General features: G+C 39.3%; 1 protein-coding gene across 1 annotated transcript in view; it reads left to right on the top strand.

Moving 5' to 3' along the window:
* Positions 1-1,188: 1,188 nt before the first annotated feature.
* LOC150082453 (dual specificity protein phosphatase 22-like) overlaps positions 1,189-20,556 on the top strand; it is a 123,381-nt gene continuing 104,013 nt past the window's right edge. Inside the window, exon 1 of the mRNA XM_090378623.1 lies at positions 1,189-1,422. Within this exon, the coding sequence (XP_090234749.1) occupies positions 1,348-1,422 (75 nt within the window). The 5' untranslated portion in view covers positions 1,189-1,347. The remainder of the gene's footprint in view (positions 1,423-20,556) is intronic.

The raw sequence follows: 20,556 nt of genomic DNA, 5'->3' as shown, positions 1-20,556 counted from the left end.
TACAATGACAATGTAGTTTCCATTCTTATGGGGACCAGAATAGATTAAGGTAATCTATTAAGAAAGTTTTCTTGTTTAAACAAAAACATCGCGTGGTGTCCCACCCGCCCTTCGTTGCTAAGCGCGAAGTGACGCTGATGGGATCGACCGGAGATCACAAAAACATTAAGGGTGGAAAAAAAAATGTAAAGCGTTGGCAGCAGGTGCGCCCAGTTGTGGAAAAAGTTAAAATTGCCTTCCTGCAATGCACGTACATCTAACTGAGGTCATAATGTGACCGTTACTTATTTAAGACTTTTTTTGTGTGTGTGCCTGCTTTAGAACATAATCAATCTTGCCTTTTTTTTTCTTCCATCCATCCATCCGAAAAGCACGTTAATCAGACAACAAAAATAAGTATTCGTTAATAATAATGGAATAAACGCTCTATATTTTATCACTTTTGCACGCACCCTTTCGTTTTCTGTCTATTTGTTGAAAATGCCTTCGCTGTATCGCATTAATTCCGTTTTATTTTTCAGGTTATCCAGAGATGTCAAAGAGGAGAAAGAGAAAGTACATCAGAGTATCCGTGGATTGTCTCCATGGTAACCAGAAAGTGACATCTCTTTGTCCTATTACCCTAAGTGATTAATACTAGTTAGAATCCACTGGAAACCTTCAGGAAAAAAAAAATAAATCATCAATAAATAAAAACATCACAACACACCACTCGGAAGTTGAACAACTTTTAGAGATCTTTGACTTCTGTAGGAGACATTTGGTGGAAGAGTTGGTGTAGTGCGTTAGTTCTTGTAGATACAATGCCCCTGCAGAAGTATTTAACTGATGGCCGAGCGATCATTGCAGTCGACTGGCATGCAGATTTGAACTTTGAGCACGAAGTTACGAGGAAACCGGCTAAAGGTAGATGACACTCCCATGCCATCAGAATTAATAGTCGAACTCCCAAGTCACGTGGTCGGAGAACCTCGTGCCAGACGTAACGACCTAAGTGCCTGGCGAGGCTCGAGTGTCGACTTGTATATTGAAGGCGCAGACTGTGATAGCAACTGCAAATGTGATATGTACATAAGCAGCTTCGTTCGCGCGCTGTGAAAGTGTACTTGTATACAAGTTTTAAGTTCATCTCGTGCGTCTTGTACAGCTTGAGCGTATTGAGTCTTCTGCGGTGTACAGCGATTTTTAAAAAATCGCTTTTATTTCTTTCGTTTCGTGTGTGCGTGTGATCAGCGACTTCTTTGTTCGTCGGTCTCGTGACAGATGCAGATTAACTGCGATGTTTGCATTCCGACTTAGTGCCCCTCAAGCGATCTTCGACAGCACGCTCAATAAACGGCGAGCAGCATGAAGACCGACCAAGCAGACAACGAACAATCCACATCGGAAACTGATTCCCAAAAGGCATCAGAGTTCTCACAGGTAAGTGTGCACAAGGTCTTCTATCACTTGCTTAACTCTTTAGGGCTGGTCTCAGCATGACTTGTTGCAATTCTTTGAAGAAAAAAGTTTTTCCCACAACCAATTTCTTTGATCTTCGCCCTGGAGCCAGTTCTACGTCATTCGCGTGCATTTGGTAGGCACTCTATAAGGCCACTGTAGCAACCCTCCATCTGGATTAAAAGGAATATTTTAGTTTCAGTTTTGAAGACAGCTTGGGCTTCATTATTTCCTTAGGCTAGTGTTGCTCTTTATTATTATCGCTCCTTTTTTATTTCTTTTTCTTTTATAATTATAATTATTATTTTGTTTATTTTTAAATTTAAAATTAATTGTTATTTATGCTAGTCTCTATGGGGACAGGATTTTTTGTTGTTTTTTTTTTATTTTTAATGCTAGCCCCTTCGGGGGCAGATTCTCTGGATTTCAGTGTACTATTTATTCACCTCCTCGTACCTGACTTCCTGGGTGCAGGAATTTCTGGCATCCACTGGTATTGCACTATTTCTAATGGATGCGGGATTCTCTGTGATCATTTTATGTGATAATAGGAGACTACAGCCATACGCTCCATCCTATGGGTACTGGATATAGTGGATATAGTGTTCAGGGTAAGGTGCCATCGGTGGTTTCCCAAAACTGCACCATTAATACTTTTGTGAGTATTACATACTCTGTAGATGTCAGACGTCTGGTGATGTGTTGTTCTTTCTGTATTTCTACTTCTGGCACTTGGCCACAGGGCTCCTTTTGGGACCCACGTTACCGTCCACAGCCAACGGGAGGCAGCCAGATCAATAGGGATTATTCTCTGGCTAGCCTCTGACAGGGTCGCCTGAGCTTCCTGACAAAAAAGTTTTTATTAGAAGAGAGCACTGGGAATATAGTGAAAGAGGGTCAGAATGCTAGAACAAAATACAAGTAGAACACAGAGTAGAGAGTCCTCCAAATAATGGTAGGCAAAGAAGGGGAAAGAGAAATGGGTTGGAGAGTCACAGGGGCAAGTGTCCCTGTGTGAGCGCCATTGGCCACGCTCAGATGATGAACCCGAACCCCGGTGGGGTGCCAGCAGCGATGGATTTCTCGGAGGATACCCCGCTCAGCGAGCGCCTGCAGTGCCCTCGTGGGCAGCACAGTTGGTGGGATCGCTGTCCTCCCCACACCGGATGGGAAAGACCTGAATTTGAATCCCGTCGATGACGGGTGAATTTTTAAGGGTCTTTTTCACAACGCGGCTGAGTTAGTCGGTCTCAGGCGATGGTGGCATAGTTTTTTCTCCAGAAATTTGGGTTTTTCGTCCAACAAACAGAAGATCGACCTCAGAACACACGCAATTTACAAACAATATACACGGAGCAATATGGCCTTAGTTGCCGATGCGCCTAAAACCCAAATGGCAATAGCAATAGTGCCTAAGTTTTCCTACCTCATGAAGGGTGCTGGATATAATCCATTTTGAATAGTACTCGTATTATTTTAGCCTGCCTCTTCGTGGCGTGGACGGGTACTCGGAAACAACCATCCTGGTGATCGCTGTTTTCTCGTTCAAAGTGGCCAGAAACAGCTAAACAACACAACGCCGACCGGGCTAGCCGAGTGGGTAAAGTACCTGCCCGGCAACCCAAAGGTCGCGGGTTCGATTCCCGCCTCGGGCTTGGATCAAAGTACTGCAAAAACCTTGGGAGGTGCAATATGGCCACAGAAGCCGATGCGCCAACAACTACCAAATCAAAAAAAAAACAAAAAAAAACAACACAACAACACAGACAGTGCACAAACATAACACTACGCTCATTGCTTTCCATTTTTACAGTGTTTTTATATCATCACAGAGAACCATGGTAGAGTTCAGGAGCCCCCTGACATAAGACACAACAGATGTCCGCTCATACTTAATGAGATCATTATATAGATGTTTAGTTTCTAGATTTTTACAAACTCTGCCTGTAAAAATAACCATCTGCATACGAGTCTCATTACATTTCTTTGTCCTTATGAGCAAGTTTGCAACACTGAAATTGTAGCTTAATCATTACTGTATACCTGAGGATGTGGCCGGATTTCGATATCATGCTAGTATTCTTTTCACTCTGATTTTCTTTCACTGTTTATATTGATATACACTACCCTACCATTAATATCCGGACACCAATCCATGGATGGGAAAACAGGTCACGGAACCTGCTATAAATATGCACACTGGGCTTCGAACAATTGCAAAAGTGGGCATGCAAGATGACACGTTCAACAGAATTACCTCAACAGTTCAACAGAATTGATCACCTCAACAAATGCTAGACCCCGATTAACATGGTGTAAGGTGCGCGAATTCTTGACTGTAGAGCAGTAGAAAACAGTCCTACGGACAGACGAGTCGAGGCTCGCATTCTACCAGCCTGATGGCCTGGTAGAAAGGAACAGTTCCTTTCTGATTATATCCTCCTAACAATGATGTTTGGTAGATCCCCATACCATGACACTGCCTCTACCAATGATGTTTGGTAGAGGCAGTGTCATGGAATGGGGATCCTTTCATGGTTTGGCTTGGGCCCATTAGTCGTCATCGACAAAACCATGAATGTTGTGCAATACCAGGACAACCTGGACAATTATGCACTTCCAACATTATGTCAATACTTCGGGGAAGTCCCATACCCGTGTCAGCAAGACAACACGCCATGCCATACTGCTCGGGTTGTAACAGAGTGTTTTGAGGACATGGGTGTGGAAAAGTTGTAGGCCAACCCAGAGTGCTGATCTGAACCATATCGAGCATCTTTGGAATGTATTGGATCGTCGGGTACGTGCACGTCGAAATTGCCCAAAGAACAAGGCCGAACTGGTGGCTGCGTTAAAGGCCGAGTGGAGGAACATATCACCTGACATTTATAAAAAGCTGGTTGACAGTATGCCGCGAAGATTGAAGGCCGTCGTAAAAGCAAAAGGTTTCAGCAGAAATATTACATGACATAATAAAAGCTCTTTTTTTTTGTCCAAAGGCAGGTGTTCGGATGTTAATGGTAGGGCAGTGCAATTCATTGATTTTAATACAGTTATTGATTAAAACATAAAAAATTTAGGATATTTATTTCTTCACCTGCTTCATACTTAGAATTCGGCGAACTCTGGACACGCTATTTACTAGAAGGACCAGCTAGAAGGTCGACATCAAAAAAAATTTCGAAAACACTGACTCCCACTTTTATTGCCAGGAACTATGACCCGGGGTTGCAGCTTAAATGGAACTTGATTTAGCTAGTGATATTTACTGCCTTTAGTGTTAATTTAGCGAGATAAATGAGTGAGGCAGTTAGTTTCTTAAGACATCGATTTCCCGAGGACGATATATATATATATATATATTTTTTTTTTATTTTGTAAACCAAAAAATTGTTCTAATTTTTTTTTTTTATTACATGCGCTTAGCATACAGTTACTTTGCAAAACCATTTGGTGATGTCATTGGTGGATGCCTTATTTGTCTTGGCATTTATTCTGAATAAAACAATTGACAAAAGCAGAATTGAAATTGTTTGGTGGAGTGCTAAGTGATGTTAAATTAGTTTTTCTTTTCTTTTCTATATTTTTTATTAGAAGGCACGCGAGGTTTAAATAAAGAAATTCCGAAGTTCGTAAACAACTGCATCGGTACGTGTAGTTCATAGAAATGTTTTATTCACATTTGTTGATTGAACTGTGTTGCTAGAAAATAATAGTTCAGTAGACCTGGAGATTGCAAATGGAATTCGCAGACCTAGAAACTACGAATTAGGTCAGCTAATGCACACGGAGTAATTATGCACGTGACCCCGAAGTGCAGTATAGAAAAGCTGGTTAAACGTAATAAAAAGAGGAATATTTAATGAAATATTTTGGCCAGCTATAGCTACACAATTCAGTAAGTTGCTAAAGTTTCTGATTTATGAAATTAAATCGACATTAGCAATACCTGAGTCGTGAACTCAAATAAATATTCAGTGCAATTGATTATTTAAGCGCCGCCCAGTTGACTATTTTGGAATCAATCTAACCAATTAATTTTCAAAGTTTTAAGTTATAGGCTAAATTTTCCATTTTGTAATCATCAAACAATTCCCATTCCACGTATACATTCACTCCAAAAGTTTGTCTAGTTCTCTGAATTTATTTGTCTAATTCACTTCGCTGCAGGTGCCTAATCTCCAGACGCTGCAATTTGCAAAACTGATGCCCTTCTTGGTAAGAGCACCCCTTTGTTCCCCTCACCAATCTCGTTGCCCTACTGTGTATTCGTTCCAACAGTTCTACATCCTTCCTAAAATGAGGCCTCCAGACCTGTATGCAGTACTCAAGATGCCTTATACAAAGCGGGCTAGTAAAATTCTTGTAGCCTGTCTGCCACTGCTCAGAGAACTTCATATCTGACTGCTCAATTACCCCTAGGTCTCTTTCATTCTCCACTACCTTCAGTGTAGTACCACACAATTGGTACGTTACTCTGGGATTACTGATACCCATGTGCATTACTTTTCATTTGTCAATGTTATACTTTTGTTGCCACCTCTCAACCCATCTGCCTAACTTTTCTAGGTCCCGTTGCAGTAGCGCACCGTCATTACTGTTATTAACAATCCTGCCAACCTTTGTATCATCTTCAAACTTGGACATTATGCTTGATATACCTTCATCAATATCCTTGATAATATAGAAAACAATGGGTACAACACAATTACCCTCAGTTCTTTTCATTCCCCTGTACCCTGAGTGTAGTATTATACAGTTGGTACGTTACTCTGGGATTACTCCTACCCATATGCACTGCTTTGCATTTGTCAATTTTAAACTTCAAACTTCCAACACCGAACCCTGAGGGACTTCACCAATAACATTAGTCTAGGAAGAGCAGTGTCCACTGATTAACACTCTCTGTTTTCTCCCACTCAACCATTCTTTTATTCACAGCAACAACTTCAGAGAGACAGTAAAATAAGCATTGAAGTAAGATTAATTTTAAAAATCCAGAAAATTAACATAAATAAAGTTTAACAAGCCGCAAAACAACTATCCAGCTGAAAAAAATGTAGAAAATAATAAAAAATGAATTTCAAAATTAATCAACTTTTGAAGTGTAGTCAGTGGAATATTTAATATTCCAGCCAAGAAATCCTACTACTACCAACGTTTGTACTCAGTGTGCTAAAAACCTGTGACAGCAGAGGGGCAAATTATTTTGTTGTTGTTGATCAGGATGATATGTTTCTCCTCGAATTCCAAAAAAACATCACGAGAGTCGTAGTAATGCACATTCGACGTCAAACACCGAAAGAATTTACTCCAATAAATATCATACGAGCACAAATGCGCCTAAGACCTCACAACTAATAAAAATCGCAACGTTATTTGACTCCGAAATAGAATTCACTGAGCCAAACCCACAATTAAGATCATAGCAAACATCATAAACACCTCCATCCTTCTTGGAAAACTTTTCATCGTAAGATCCTAATTCCAGCACTGAGGATACATCCGGTCTAGGTGATATAAAGATGATATTAGAAAAGAAACTCACATATCTCCCATACGGGACCAGTTGGACGCAAGCTCAGGAACATGATATTGATCTTCATAGATATTCTGAGGACCGGAAATACAAACGACTAGCATATACAGATGTGCTGCCACTTTATTAGGTACACCCCTGCTGTGCACACAAATGGTTTGTTCCACAAAGTCACATGACCAAGTTGTGGATATAAATGCAGCAGAACAACCTTTCTAGTATCAGTTAAGCGTACAAACTGTAGCAAAAATGGGGAAAAGTAGTGATCTAACGGACTTCAAACATGGCATGGTAGTAGGTGCAAGACGTGCTGGACAAAGCATCTCTGAAACGGCAGTTCTCCTGAACTTTTCACGCAGCACAGTTTCAAGGGTGTATCGAGAATGGTGCAACGAACAGAAAACATCCTCTCAACGACACTCCTATGGAAGAAAATCGCTTGTTGATCAGAGGAGGATGGCTAGAATTGTGCAAGCAAACAGACGGGCCACAATGTCACACATCACGTCGGAATACAAACTTGGTGCGCAGAATAAAATATCGCAACCTACTACTAGCCGCACTTTGTCGCGAATGGGCTACAACAGCGACGGCCACATCGTGTACCTTTGTTATCAATGAAGAACAAGAGAGCACGCCTCCTGTGGGCACAGCAACACCAGCACTGGACTATCGACAATTGGAAAACAGTTGCTTGGTCTGACGAGTCGAAGTTCCTGGTGCATCATGTTGATGGAAGGCTCAGAATTTGGTGAAAACACCATGAATCCATGGACCCTTCATGTCTGACGATTACTGTGCAAGCCGGTGTGGGCAGTGTTATGGTGTGGGGAATGTTTTCTTGGCACATGTTGGGTCTATTGATACCCATAGCTTCACGTCTGAATTCCACATGGTACCTAAAAATCTTTGCTGATCAAGTGCATCTGTTCATGTTGACAGTTTATCCTCAGTCAGATGGTTACTTCCAGCAGGATAATGCGCCGGTGCACAAAGCCCAAATCACTATGGAATGGTTCCAGGAACATGACAATGACTTTTCTTTGCTGCAGTGACCCTCTCAGTTCATGGATCTCAATCCTATTGAACATCTTTGGGATGAGCTGGAAAGGGCTGCTCGCTGCAGGCCTACACCTCCGTCGAATCTCAAAGAACTGCGTGGCACACTCATGTCTGCATGGTACTCCATTCCTGCAGAATGTTTTCAGCATCTTTTTTCAGTCCATGCCTAGACGAATTCAGGCTGTTTTGAAGACTAAAGGAGGTTCGACACGCTACTATGTAGGTGTACCTAATAAAGTGGCAGCATAGTGTATAATAGCAACGTTATGTTTAAATAATATGTGAATCACGCTAAACCACCGTTAGTATCCTGACTCCTCTCTAGATCGTTGGTCACATCCTACCTAAGCACCACTTGTCAGACATGCCTATAAATATGCTCGTAGTCCTTCGAGAAGATAGTAGTATAATTGCGAATGCAAGTTGCAGATCAACAGAGTTAACAGACTTACGAAACAGAATGATAATTGAATGCGGCATAAGCAATCGGCCTGTACGTGACATTTCAACTCACTGAAGATCCATAGGTCAACGATCAGTGATATGATCTGCAAACGGAAGTGGACTGGTGCTGAAACCCTCAAGAAACGACCCGAAAAATCTCCGAAGCCGACAGAACGTGACAGGAAAGCTTTGCAAAGAATCGTCAACACAGAACGTTGATGGACGTTAGCGTAGCACACACACAGGACCCAAGTGAGATCCAAATCAACCTAAAGGTTCTCCTCTAGAGAACATTTGGATTGGGTTGGATCGTTGGGTACCTGCGAGGAGAGATCGCCGAAAACAGCTGTACTGGCCGCTGCTGTTAAAAGTACCTTCATAAAAAACTAGTGGAGAGTGTTCACTACAAATAATCCTTCTTCTGCTTCTTCTTCTTCTTCTTCTTCTTCTTCTTCTTCCCCCCCCCCCTGTAAATAAGGGTTATTGTAGATATGCAGTCGGGATCAATCCTAGGGCAGTTATTCTAGCGAATACGTAGAACGTATTGGCTAAAACGTATATATATATATATATATGTAGAGTCTAGATTTTTTCTTAGAAATCAAAGAAACTTATACAGTTAGCACTTTCTAATTAATGCAGTTATGTGAATTGGTGCTAAGATTTATCAAGCCTTGGTGACTGTGAATTATATCTGTTAATATGATCTGAGAAAGAATCGTCTCCTCTTTGTGGGATGAAAAATTCTCGGAAATATAAAGATACAGGGATTCATGAAATTTTCTCACGGACTGTAGACTCTGCTGAAAACCGATAGCCAAATTTTATACTTTTAAAAGCCGAAGTTATTTTATCGCGCCATTAATGCTCTAACACGGATCCAAGTAACAAACCCAACTAGCTAGTTTTAATTTCATTGATGAGGTCTTAACTTTATGTAAACTTCGTTGCTCTAGTGAGTAGCGCAGTTAGTAGGATCGCCATCTTCCCCACACTGGATGGAACAAGACCTGATTTAGAGTCCTGTCGATGACGTGAGGAATTTTTATGGGCCTTTTTCGTCCATCCAAAACAGAAAATAGACTTCAGAACACACGCAATTTACAGACAATATACGAGGAGCAATATGCCTTTACTCGCTGATGCTCCTAAAACCTTACAACAACAACATTAATACTTTTTGTTTTTATGAGATCTTCGATATTCCGTCAGTGCAATAAAATTGTTTCCTATTGTATTGCTTGCACACGCCTTGAAAATAAAGATTCTCATTATACGAGTCATGTTACGTTCTCAAGCAAGGCAGCTTTGAAATCATTTATACCTGAGAGAGTCTTCATCCAAAGAAATTACAGCACCTAGTCGGAGAATAACTTTATAAATTTATCTCGCGTGATTCACTTTTACAATCTGAAGAGGGCGTTATTGAGTTCTGATTCGTTGCCATTACTGCAGCGATCAGTTGATATATCTACTGGAAAGCCATTACCTCACTGTCTTCAATAACCACGTCGTGAATGTAACCTGCAATTTGTTCACAGGGACAGAAGTGAAACAAAATCAAATCGCTTATGGATGGATTTTTTTAAATAAATGTACAAGTACATAACGTTGCCCTCCTTTGAAGACAGCTCAGCATGTGCACGCATGAGCGTTTATCTAGGTGAATGATCGAAGGATGGGTTACTTATTATTCTCACCTAAAAGAACCTATTTTTATCCAGCAGAATTGGCAATGCAGATTTTATAAAATGGTATCTAAATACTGCATCGATTTACCAGTTTCCATTACCAGTTTCCTGCACATCAACTACCCGAGCCACTCACTCTCCCAAGGAACACTTAAAGTGAAGAAATTAACCCAACTGTTCGTCTGAACGAAAAACTCGATTTTCCTGGGGAGGGGATCTTGTTCCTGATGTCTTTGACAGGCTCGAACCCGGGTTTTTCGAAGTATTATAGGACAGTGACTAGAGCCACTGTGCTACCGCGCAGACCAATGCCTGTAAGTTCTTCATTGAATGAATGATTAATTTCGGTGCTTGTATATCATAAATTCATTTAAATTTGTGATGAAATTCAAAGCAGATGGGTGGCTATCCTGCTAACCTGCTTCATGGCTGACTGTTGACAAACTATTAACCTACACGATTATTTAGGAAAAGTGATAAAAGTCCAAGGTGATTTTGGTTGACTGCTCTCCCGGCATCTGTTCTGGTCTATCTTCTTAGAATTTGGAGCACTGTGGATGAGAGACGGGTACTAAGGACTGAGCAGAGGATTGATTATCATTTTAAGTTATTAACGCTTTTTTCCTGCGTTCGCATGCTTGTACTTTACAGGGCGCATCATATGTAATGGAATCCATAAACCACGCTGTTATGAGAGAGAAATACTTGACTAATTCTCAATTGAACACAGTCGGCCCTCTGAAAAAACACCTTTCAGGAAAGCATTTCACCACGGATGAGGAAGTTCATCAGGCGGTGCAACGTTGGTTACTGCGTGTGGCACGAACTTCTTCAGTACTAGTATTGATAAACTGATCCATCGTTGGACAAGTGCATCAATAAAACTTGAGACTTTGTGGAGAAGTAGTGCATGTTCACTTATTTCTTGGTGTGTAATTTCAACTTCGTATTATTAAACGTCATCGAGAGAAAAAATGTGTTACCTTACTTTTCGGAAACCCCTCGTACTTTTAACCACCAGGGTGTGAGTACTCAAATAGTTCGAAAAGTGGGAACCACGCTGATTCTGGAATATACTTTGGCAATTGTTCGAATTTTCCGCTTTTAAGGTTACCAAGGACAGTATTTCTGAGCAATTTCGTGATTTCTCTGTTTACTGCTGTAGCACTGGTTATTTTGTCCCTGTCACAATACCTTATTCAGTAAGATGGACACTTAACCTTACATATGGCCTAATCCTTTTTCACAACGTGGCTGAGTTAATCGATCTCAGGGGAGGGTAGCATGTTTTTTTTTTTTTGTTTTTTTTTTCCGGAAGAAACTCGGGGTTTTCTTTCAACAAACAGAAAATTTACCTCAGAATACATACAATTTACAGACAGGTTACACGATGCAATATGGCCTTAGTCGCTGATGTGCCTAAAAAAACCCTATTACTACTACTACTATTACTACTGCCACCTGCCCAAGCTGGGTGGAAAAGACCTGAGTTTTGAATCCCCTGAATGACGTGGTGCATTTGGTCTCAGGCGAGGGTAGCACGGTTTTTTCCTCCCTGAAACTCGGATGTTCGTCCAGAAAACACCGTTTCGGAGTTAGAATCTTGAAATGTAATGAAGATAGGATCTTACCACAACGCCCATCATAACCTCAAAAAATGTCAATCATACTGCATGATGGAAAAGGTGGATTGGGGGATGCTGGAGCTTTGCTCTGGAGACTAAAAATGTGTTTCACCATTTCAGGCCTAAAATAAGCAAAGTGGTCGTACTGCACCAGTTATTGGGAGTCATTTACCACTTAGTATCCTGGTAACTCACCGGGGCGGCATTCCTCTATGTGCTATGGACACCACAACTCAACCCTGCTTACGTTGTTTCAAACCTTTGCGGTCATCTGCTGTATAGGTACTGTATTTCAGGATTATCACACAGAGGTTGCACCAGGGATTACTAACAAAATCTAATTTGAATATTAACAATGGTAGTAGCAGTTACTATGCTTAAGTAATTTTTGTCATAACTCATGAGCTTCTTTTTTTCTTTTTTTTTTTTCTCCTCGTATTTCTGGTTATGCGGACATTTTTTCGCCTCGAATTCGTATCATTGAAGTTGCCTTAAAAATGTTAGCGCTACTTTGGTGATGTTTACTGCAGTTTTTAAAAATATGAAACGTGAATTTTATAAAACAAGGTTGGTAGTCGTTTCAGCAGAAAAGCGTTGATGAGTTCTCAGTGGCTTTTACGTCTACAGTTGTATTTTTAGAAGCATATCACGACTCTGAGAAAGAGTTTCAAACAAGTTAGTCTCATGGGGTGTTAAGATAAGCTTACAAAGCATACATGTCAAAGTGAAGATTGCCTGAAGCATGTTATGCCTATACCAACAGGGAAAAATAAATAAATAAACTGCAATGAGATTAGAAGAAGATAGAAGGTAGTAGAGTACACAAGGACAGATTACGTCACAAGATTACAGTTACTGGATCAGGAAACTGAAAACATTTGTTGATAATTAATCTACAACTTATTCGTCTAGTAACTAATTAAAGACTGCTAGCTAATTAGTGGACGAATAAGTTCAGAAACAACTGCAGTATAAAATTTATTGTTCATATTAAGTTGGAATAAAATAGGATATTAATGTCAAACGGCAGGACACCTGCAACTACAGGGACGTACATACAAGTGCAGAGGCACTGGAAAACCGCAGCATTATTCCCTGGGGTTTATAGCCTGTCCTTGTTTATCTGTAGTTGTTTGGCAGTGTGAGAGTTACATTAAATACTCGGCCACATATCAGACATACACTCCCAGATAAAAGTTTGGAATCGCAGCGTATGACAACAGTGTTTTGAAATTAGCTATGACATGTAACATTTAATAAAAAAAAGAACAACACACTACAAAGTATTTCAAGATTTTTTTTATTAAGCATTGAAAAATTTACAGCAAAAAGATTGAAATCATTAATATTAACAACCCAACTGATTTTTCATCAAAATATCCACCACGAAATTTTATCATTTACACAGACGTGGCATTCTGGCGATTCATTTTATAATACATTAGTCCTCACTAACATTATTCCAAGCGATCTGCAAGATCCCCATAAATTTTGTGAAGATGGGCGGACTTCACGGACTTGACAGTCTAGATGATCTCATAAAAGCTCTATTTGGTTTAAGTTAGGGGATTGGGGTGACCACACCACAATTCAACCCATTGTTTCATTGTTAGAAAGTCCCTACACAGCGCTTAGACCTGTGCTTTGGGTCATTGTCTTGTTGTAATATAAAATTTCTTTAACAAAGTCGAAGGCCTGAGGATATTGCATTATGTTCAAGAATGTTTTTATAGCATTCATTTCTGAAGATGTCACCCACTCCAGAAAAACAGAAAAAACCCCAGATCATAATGGAACTCCTACCGTCCTTGACTGTAGATACTAAACAATCTGGAGCCATTTTTCCTTCATTTGATCGTCTCACATAAACTATACTCTTGTATCCAAAAATTTCAAATTTGGATTCATCCAGCCACAGTACGTTTTTCCACTCTTCATTTGTCCAGTGTTGATGGCTCTTAGCTCAATCCAACCGTTATTTCTATTTTCCGGTTTTAATAAAGTTTTCGGACAACTACCAGAGCATGAAGTCCTTTTTTAAGACGAAGATTTACAATGGATGTAGACACGTGAGTTTTTTCTCTCTTCCTACTTAACTCAGCTCGGATTTCAGGTGCAGTAAGTCGTCAGTCGCATTTAGAAACCAAAGTGTTATGGTCTTATTTTGTGCTTCCGTTGTTACGCGCTGTCGTCCTGATCATGGTTTGTCCTTTAAACTGCCCGTCTTCCTGAATCTTCGAATGGTAGTTTGTACCTCTTTAAATGTTGTTGTTGTTGGTGGTGATTTAGGGATTTATTAGACGCATCGGCAACTATGCCATAGTGCGCCAAACCTCTTTAAAATGAAACACTTTTTGCCACCACTTCTCATGGAATAACTTTCTTTATACAGAGTTACAACAGCGCTTCCTTTTCGAAAATCAGTTCCTTATTTCTTTCGATGTTTATCACGAAACACACAAACTTACACCAGTCTTTCTGAATGACAGATGTTCGATTTCATAAGTTACAACTCTTACTACTCAGTTTATATTATTGCAAAACACTCAAAACAATCTTCTATTGTAGTGTCTGCCATGGAGTGTCTTCTTTGTCCATCAGTCTGTGTGAATGTGGGCTCCTTGTTGAGGTTGAATATTGTGTACCGTTTGTCCATCTTTTGGCTTGGTACATGGTGTTGTGTTTTCCTGAAAGTAATCCCGCGGGTTCTTAATCGCCTTCTCTTGTTCATTGAGGTCAGTCAATTCCCTCCCTCTTTCTTTATGGACTATGGAAAGTCTCTCGATGGCCGACTTCGAGTGGTTTGGGCAGCTCTTGGTCATCATTATCCTGGTCGATCTCATAATTTCTTCCAGTTCGGTGTTGGTCCAATCCCGATCCTGAAACAGTACGTTAGTACTGGGACTGCGTAAGTGTTTATGGCTATGACTGTGTTCCCGCTATTCAGCTGTGATTTTGAGCATGCTTCTCAGTCTCTGATGGTAATTTTCAATCAGACTGGCCTTGATCTCCTTGTGTTCTAGCTGGAGGATATGCACGTCGTCCCCAGATATTTGTATGTTTCTTCCTCCGTCATGAATTGTTCTTCACCGGTCTTTAGCTAGCAGTTTTGCCCGACTAGATGTCCTTGATACCAACTCTTCATTTGTCTAAACAAAACTGCACCCTGATGTCAGAACTCTTCGGTGATCCAGAGTAGCTGTTGGAGTTTTCTCAGTTGCGGCATAAAGTTTGACGCCATACATGCATGTACATCAGGTGAGAGAGAGCGTACTGATTCTTCCTCCTTTATTTTAGGGTATATCCGTACTTGCTGTTATTGAGCATGGTGAACAGTGGTGTAATTATTATCTTTGTTGTTATATTATTTCTCCCTGATGGGAGTTCCACCCCGTGACGGCTACTGGTACCAAGTGCATAGGGTGGTTATTATGTTTGGTGTTACCGTTGGTCGAGGAACTCTCTGACACTGTTCTACAGGTGTTCACGATTGCGACTTTATGGAGTGTTTCGGCAAGTGTCTATTACTGTCATGATTGTCGGTTACACTTGTCCAACTTGAATCAAAATTTAATGTTTACTCTCAGTTACCGTTAGTTAACATCGATTAGTTATTGGAAGATGATATCCAAGTACAAATGGCCATCACTGTTCCCTCCCCCTCTAGAATCGTGCATGGCAGTCGAAAAATAAAACTAGTTTTTTTTTTTGTTGAAATCCTGCAAAGTTTTCCTTTAAAGAAATAATCAGTCTTAGAGCAGACAGAAGTTACGAACCTCATTAAAATGCATTATGTCATATGAAATCCTTTCAAGTCATCCGAGTTACTTTTCTCTGTGTTGAGGAACCTCATTTATTTAAAAGTCAAAAATGGTGACGTAAACCATAATGCCATCTTTGAATCTTCCTGATAAAGGACATCTAATGAACCTTCAATATATGCTAGAGGAAGAGGAATTTCTATTTAACCTTTCACTTTCAAAGGGGAATGCTGCTCTTTCCTCTTCTTTACTACATAATGAACGTATTCTACAAATAGAAATGGCGTATTAATGTACATTATACATATCTGCTTCCACATTAAAATATGCATCTAGAACTCTGCATCCAGCAAGAACTGCTGGTTTCAACCTCTCACGTGTCGCACATGGATAGATATTATCATTTCTTAACTCTTTATAAATTACGTGCAAAGGAACAAAAAAAAAAAATTCATCACTAAAATGCCAAAATAAAATAAATCAACATTATTTTGTAAGTATTGTTTTATTTTAAAAACAGTTTTAATAAAGGAATTTGCCTTTATTAGCGCATGAGATATTATCTTATGTTCTCGTTAAACCTGACAGATTCCCCAGAGCAAAATGTATTTTTGAAGACAACTTTCTGGCCTTCTGTATCAATTTGGCTGCATATACGGCTGTTCTTTAATAAGTTAAACTAAGTTAAACGAAACTAAGTTAATTACAGCACTGCTTGCGTTTTGTAGCATTAATAATTTCAGAAAGTTGGTTACGTTTCGTTATCCGCGATTAACCATAGAATCCAATGAATCCTTTAGGTTAATAGACAGTTTTATCTATCAAGACAGAGTACAGCATCAAAAAGAGCTTATTTTGAATGAATACTGTTTTTAAGAGAAACTCCAGTTGCATATTGCACTAAATCCAGATAAGGCATATAACTTAGGAGCTGGATGCAAAACAAAACAAAAAATATTTTGACGTCATATACTTTGATTTAAACTAACAGCAGAAACTTTCATTTCCAGTGTGAGCCACGAGTTCGTGAAATGTGTCCTAAGGCCAATCTAATAGACAGACCAAGCGCAACTTGGGATTCTTTTCTTTGCACTTGGGTTTAAGAAGTATATCGATCTGAAATTGAACTTGTGCATTACAAGGATAATTTGAGTCACTGAAGAAACGTGTGCTTGCCCTAAAAAAAAAAGGTAACTGGGATCTCTTCAGGCACTCCAGTATCTAGTGACCTACTAAGTAATACAACCCGCCCTCGATTCGGGTTCCAGAACAGAACAGTAAAGTGCATACTGGGTTTGATTGAGGGAGATTTAGTTTTATTCAATGAAGGAAGAGGGTTTTAGGGTAGATTGCAGGAAGTTTTCTTTTAGCCAGCGAGTTGTTGATTACTGGAACAAGTTGCCTCCGCAGGTAGTTGAGGCTGACAGTTTGAACAAATTCAGTGGTCAACTGGGTAGTTACCTATTTAATTATTTATTAAATCAGTTTATTGACCCTATAAATATGGTCTGTACCCCTTACACGGCCATTCAGCCAGGAGGGCGATCCGTATACAATTAATTATTTACATTCCATATAAACTATTAGTAAATTAATAAGAGGAGTTTACCTCAATACAATACGTGGAACACTTCCGTATGATACCCTCCAGAAATTAAAACTGAAAAAACGAAAAAATCGACAACTTACCGATACATTAAAGTAAAATATAAATAATTAAAGTAAAATATAAATAATTAAATAATCAATTTAACGCAATTCAAAATCAATTCAAAACAATTAAAATTCAAATTAACGTAATTAAAAGAATCTAACGAAAATATTCAAAACGATTTTCCTTCCTGAAGCTGACAATGCTTTTCGACCGACTGTCGTGATCACAGGAATGAAAATTACCGAATCAGGCTAAACCTGCAACTTAAATAGTGATTATGTGTCTTCGCGCATGCGCGTAAAGGTCCACGCATCGGAGATCAATATGGCCGCCGAACATTAACAGAATTCTCGTGTAATTTAATTTCAACGGTTTCTGCAATTAATAGTCGCGTATAATTACGTTGAACGTTAAGTATTTTGGCCTCGTTAAATAAAAAAGTATGTTTTTCGTTAATGGCATGAAAGGCTAATTCTGACGCTGCTGAACGAGAAGCACGAACTGAGGCTTCGTGTTGATTTACACGAATATTAAGAGAAAACCGCGTCGAACCCTGATAAGACGAGTCGCAATCACCGCAAGAAATGTTGTATACTAGATCATTAATTTGTGTTGCGAACGCCGAAAGAACCGAGCGATTGTTCAGTATACTGTGTAACTTCCGTATAGGCCTAGCTATAATTTTAAATTCGGTATCTTTAAAGAATCTGTTAAGCTGTTTGTGCCACTGTTCAACATATGGGACAGAAATAAAGTATTTTTTGATATTACTATTGTTGATTGGTGCAGTATTTTGTATCCTATCCTTAGCTTGTACCCTAATTCGATTTATTGTGTTAATGGGATAACCCCTGTTCAAGAATCTGCTAGTTAATATTTGTATTTCTGAGTCTAAAGCAGAATCCGTCGTTGAATATTTATAGGCATTTAGAAATTGATTAAAGATAATCGATCTTTTGTAGGTGAACGGGTGGTAGCTATTATAATGTAGAAGCATACCGGTGTTTGTGGGTTTTCGATAGATGCTAAATTGTATTTTGTTCGAGTCCCGGGTAAGCGTGAAATTTAGAAAGTTTAATGACTTAGTATCCGTATCTTCCCTTTCCAATGTAAATTTGAGTCTAGAATGAATATTATTAAACGAATGTAAAATGTCTTGGATAGTACTACTATCGGTAATAACTAGAACATCGTCTAAATACCTCCCATAGTATGTGATACGGGGACGAAAAGGTGTCAAATGTATCTGCTCAATCGTTGAGAGATAGATCTCTGACATTAAGCCACTCAGAAAAGATACGGATACTAAGTCATTAAACTTTCTAAAATTCGCTTACCCGGGACTCGAACAAAATACAATTTAGCATCTATCGAAAACCCACAAACACCGGTATGCTTCTACATTATAATAGCTACCACCCGTTCACCTACAAAAGATCGATTATCTTTAATCAATTTCTAAATGCCTATAAATATTCAACGACGGATTCTGCTTTGGACTCAGAAATACAAATATTAACTAGCAGATTCTTGAACAGGGGTTATCCCATTAACACAATAAATCGAATTAGGGTACAAGCTAAGGATAGGATACAAAATACTGCACCAATCAACAATAGTAATATCAAAAAATACTTTATTTCTGTCCCATATGTTGAACAGTGGCACAAACAGCTTAACAGATTCTTTAAAGATACCGAATTTAAAATTATAGCTAGGCCTATACGGAAGTTACACACTATACTGAACAATCGCTCGGTTCTTTCGGCGTTCGCAACACAAATTAATGATCTAGTATACAACATTTCTTGCGGTGATTGCGACTCGTCTTATCAGGGTTCGACGCGGTTTTCTCTTAATATCCGTGTAAATCAACACGAAGCCTCAGTTCGTGCTTCTCGTTCAGCAGCGTCAGAATTAGCCTTTCATGCCATTAACGAAAAACATACTTTTTTATTTAACGAGGCCAAAATACTTAACGTTCAACGTAATTATACGCGACTATTAATTGCAGAAACCTTTAAATTAAATTACACGAGAATTCTGTTAATGTTCGGCGGCCATATTTGATCTCCGATGCGTGGACCTTTACGCGCATGCGCGAAGACACATAATCACTATTTAAGTTGCAGGTTTAGCCTGATTCGGTAATTTTCATTCCTGTGATCACGACAGTCGGTCGAAAAGCATTGTCAGCTTCAGGAAGGAAAATCGTTTTGAATATTTTCGTTAGATTCTTTTAATTACGTTAATTTGAATTTTAATTGTTTTGAATTGATTTTGAATTGCGTTAAATTGATTATTTAATTATTTATATTTTACTTTAATTATTTATATTTTACTTTAATGTATCGGTAAGTTGTCGATTTTTTCGTTTTTTCCGTTTTAATTTCTGGAGGGTATCATACGGAAGTGTTCCACGTACTGTATTGAGGTAAACTCCTCTTATTAATTTACTAATATTGTTATCAACGTAGAACATATTGAGTATTACAGCTCTGATTCATACTATCTAATTCCATATAAACAAACAAGTTTACATTATATATGATAAATATTAATCAGTTTTAACAATCGGTCAACTTACATAAACAACAGCCATAAATATGAAAATATTAAATTTCAGTAGCCGATTTAACAGTAAACAAATTTACAAATTTAGGTTAGCAGTAATCCCAGAATAACACACCAATTCTGTTGTACCGCACTCAAGGTAGTGGAGAACGAAAAATACCTGTGGACGGGGGGGGGGGGTAATAATTGTACAGTCCGACATGAAGTCCTCTGAGCATCGAAGACGGTCTGCTATATGAACCCATGAGGTTTTGATAAACAGGAAGTTTAACACAGGGACGAAGAGGTGATTATTCCGTTGTGTAGGCAATGGTTAGAACATATCTTGAGTCAAGCGAACTTTTCCGTAATTGGTTTTTAGGAGCATCGGAAACTAAGGCCTTGTTGCTATTTATTAAATGTTGTGTGTTCCATGGTCGATTTTCTGTTTGCTGGATGAAAAATCCCAGTTTCCGGGAGATAAAACCATGCTACCCTCGCCTGAGACCGACTAACTCAGCCAACTTGTGAAAAAGGTCCATAAAAATTCCTCCCATCATCGACAGAACTGATACTCGGGTCTTTTCCACTCGGTGTGGGGAGAACAGCAATCGTCCAACTGTGGTACCCACGAGGGCCCTGATACTGGCACCCATCCTTCAGACCAACTGACTAATTCTACGTTTGGAACCGGTTAGTTTACTTTACTTGTCCATGTTATCATCATAAATATCTTTTCGAAGATATTTGATTTCTTTTCAGACCTGTGGGCCAAGTTGTCCGCAGA

The sequence above is a fragment of the Mastigoproctus giganteus genome, chromosome 7 (assembly GCF_048544385.1).
Source record: "Mastigoproctus giganteus isolate SK-2022 chromosome 7, ASM4854438v1, whole genome shotgun sequence".
NCBI classification, from domain to species: domain Eukaryota; kingdom Metazoa; phylum Arthropoda; class Arachnida; order Uropygi; family Thelyphonidae; genus Mastigoproctus; species Mastigoproctus giganteus.
The sequence above is the reverse complement of the archived record's forward strand: the minus strand, read 5'-3'. Positions and strand labels throughout refer to the sequence as shown.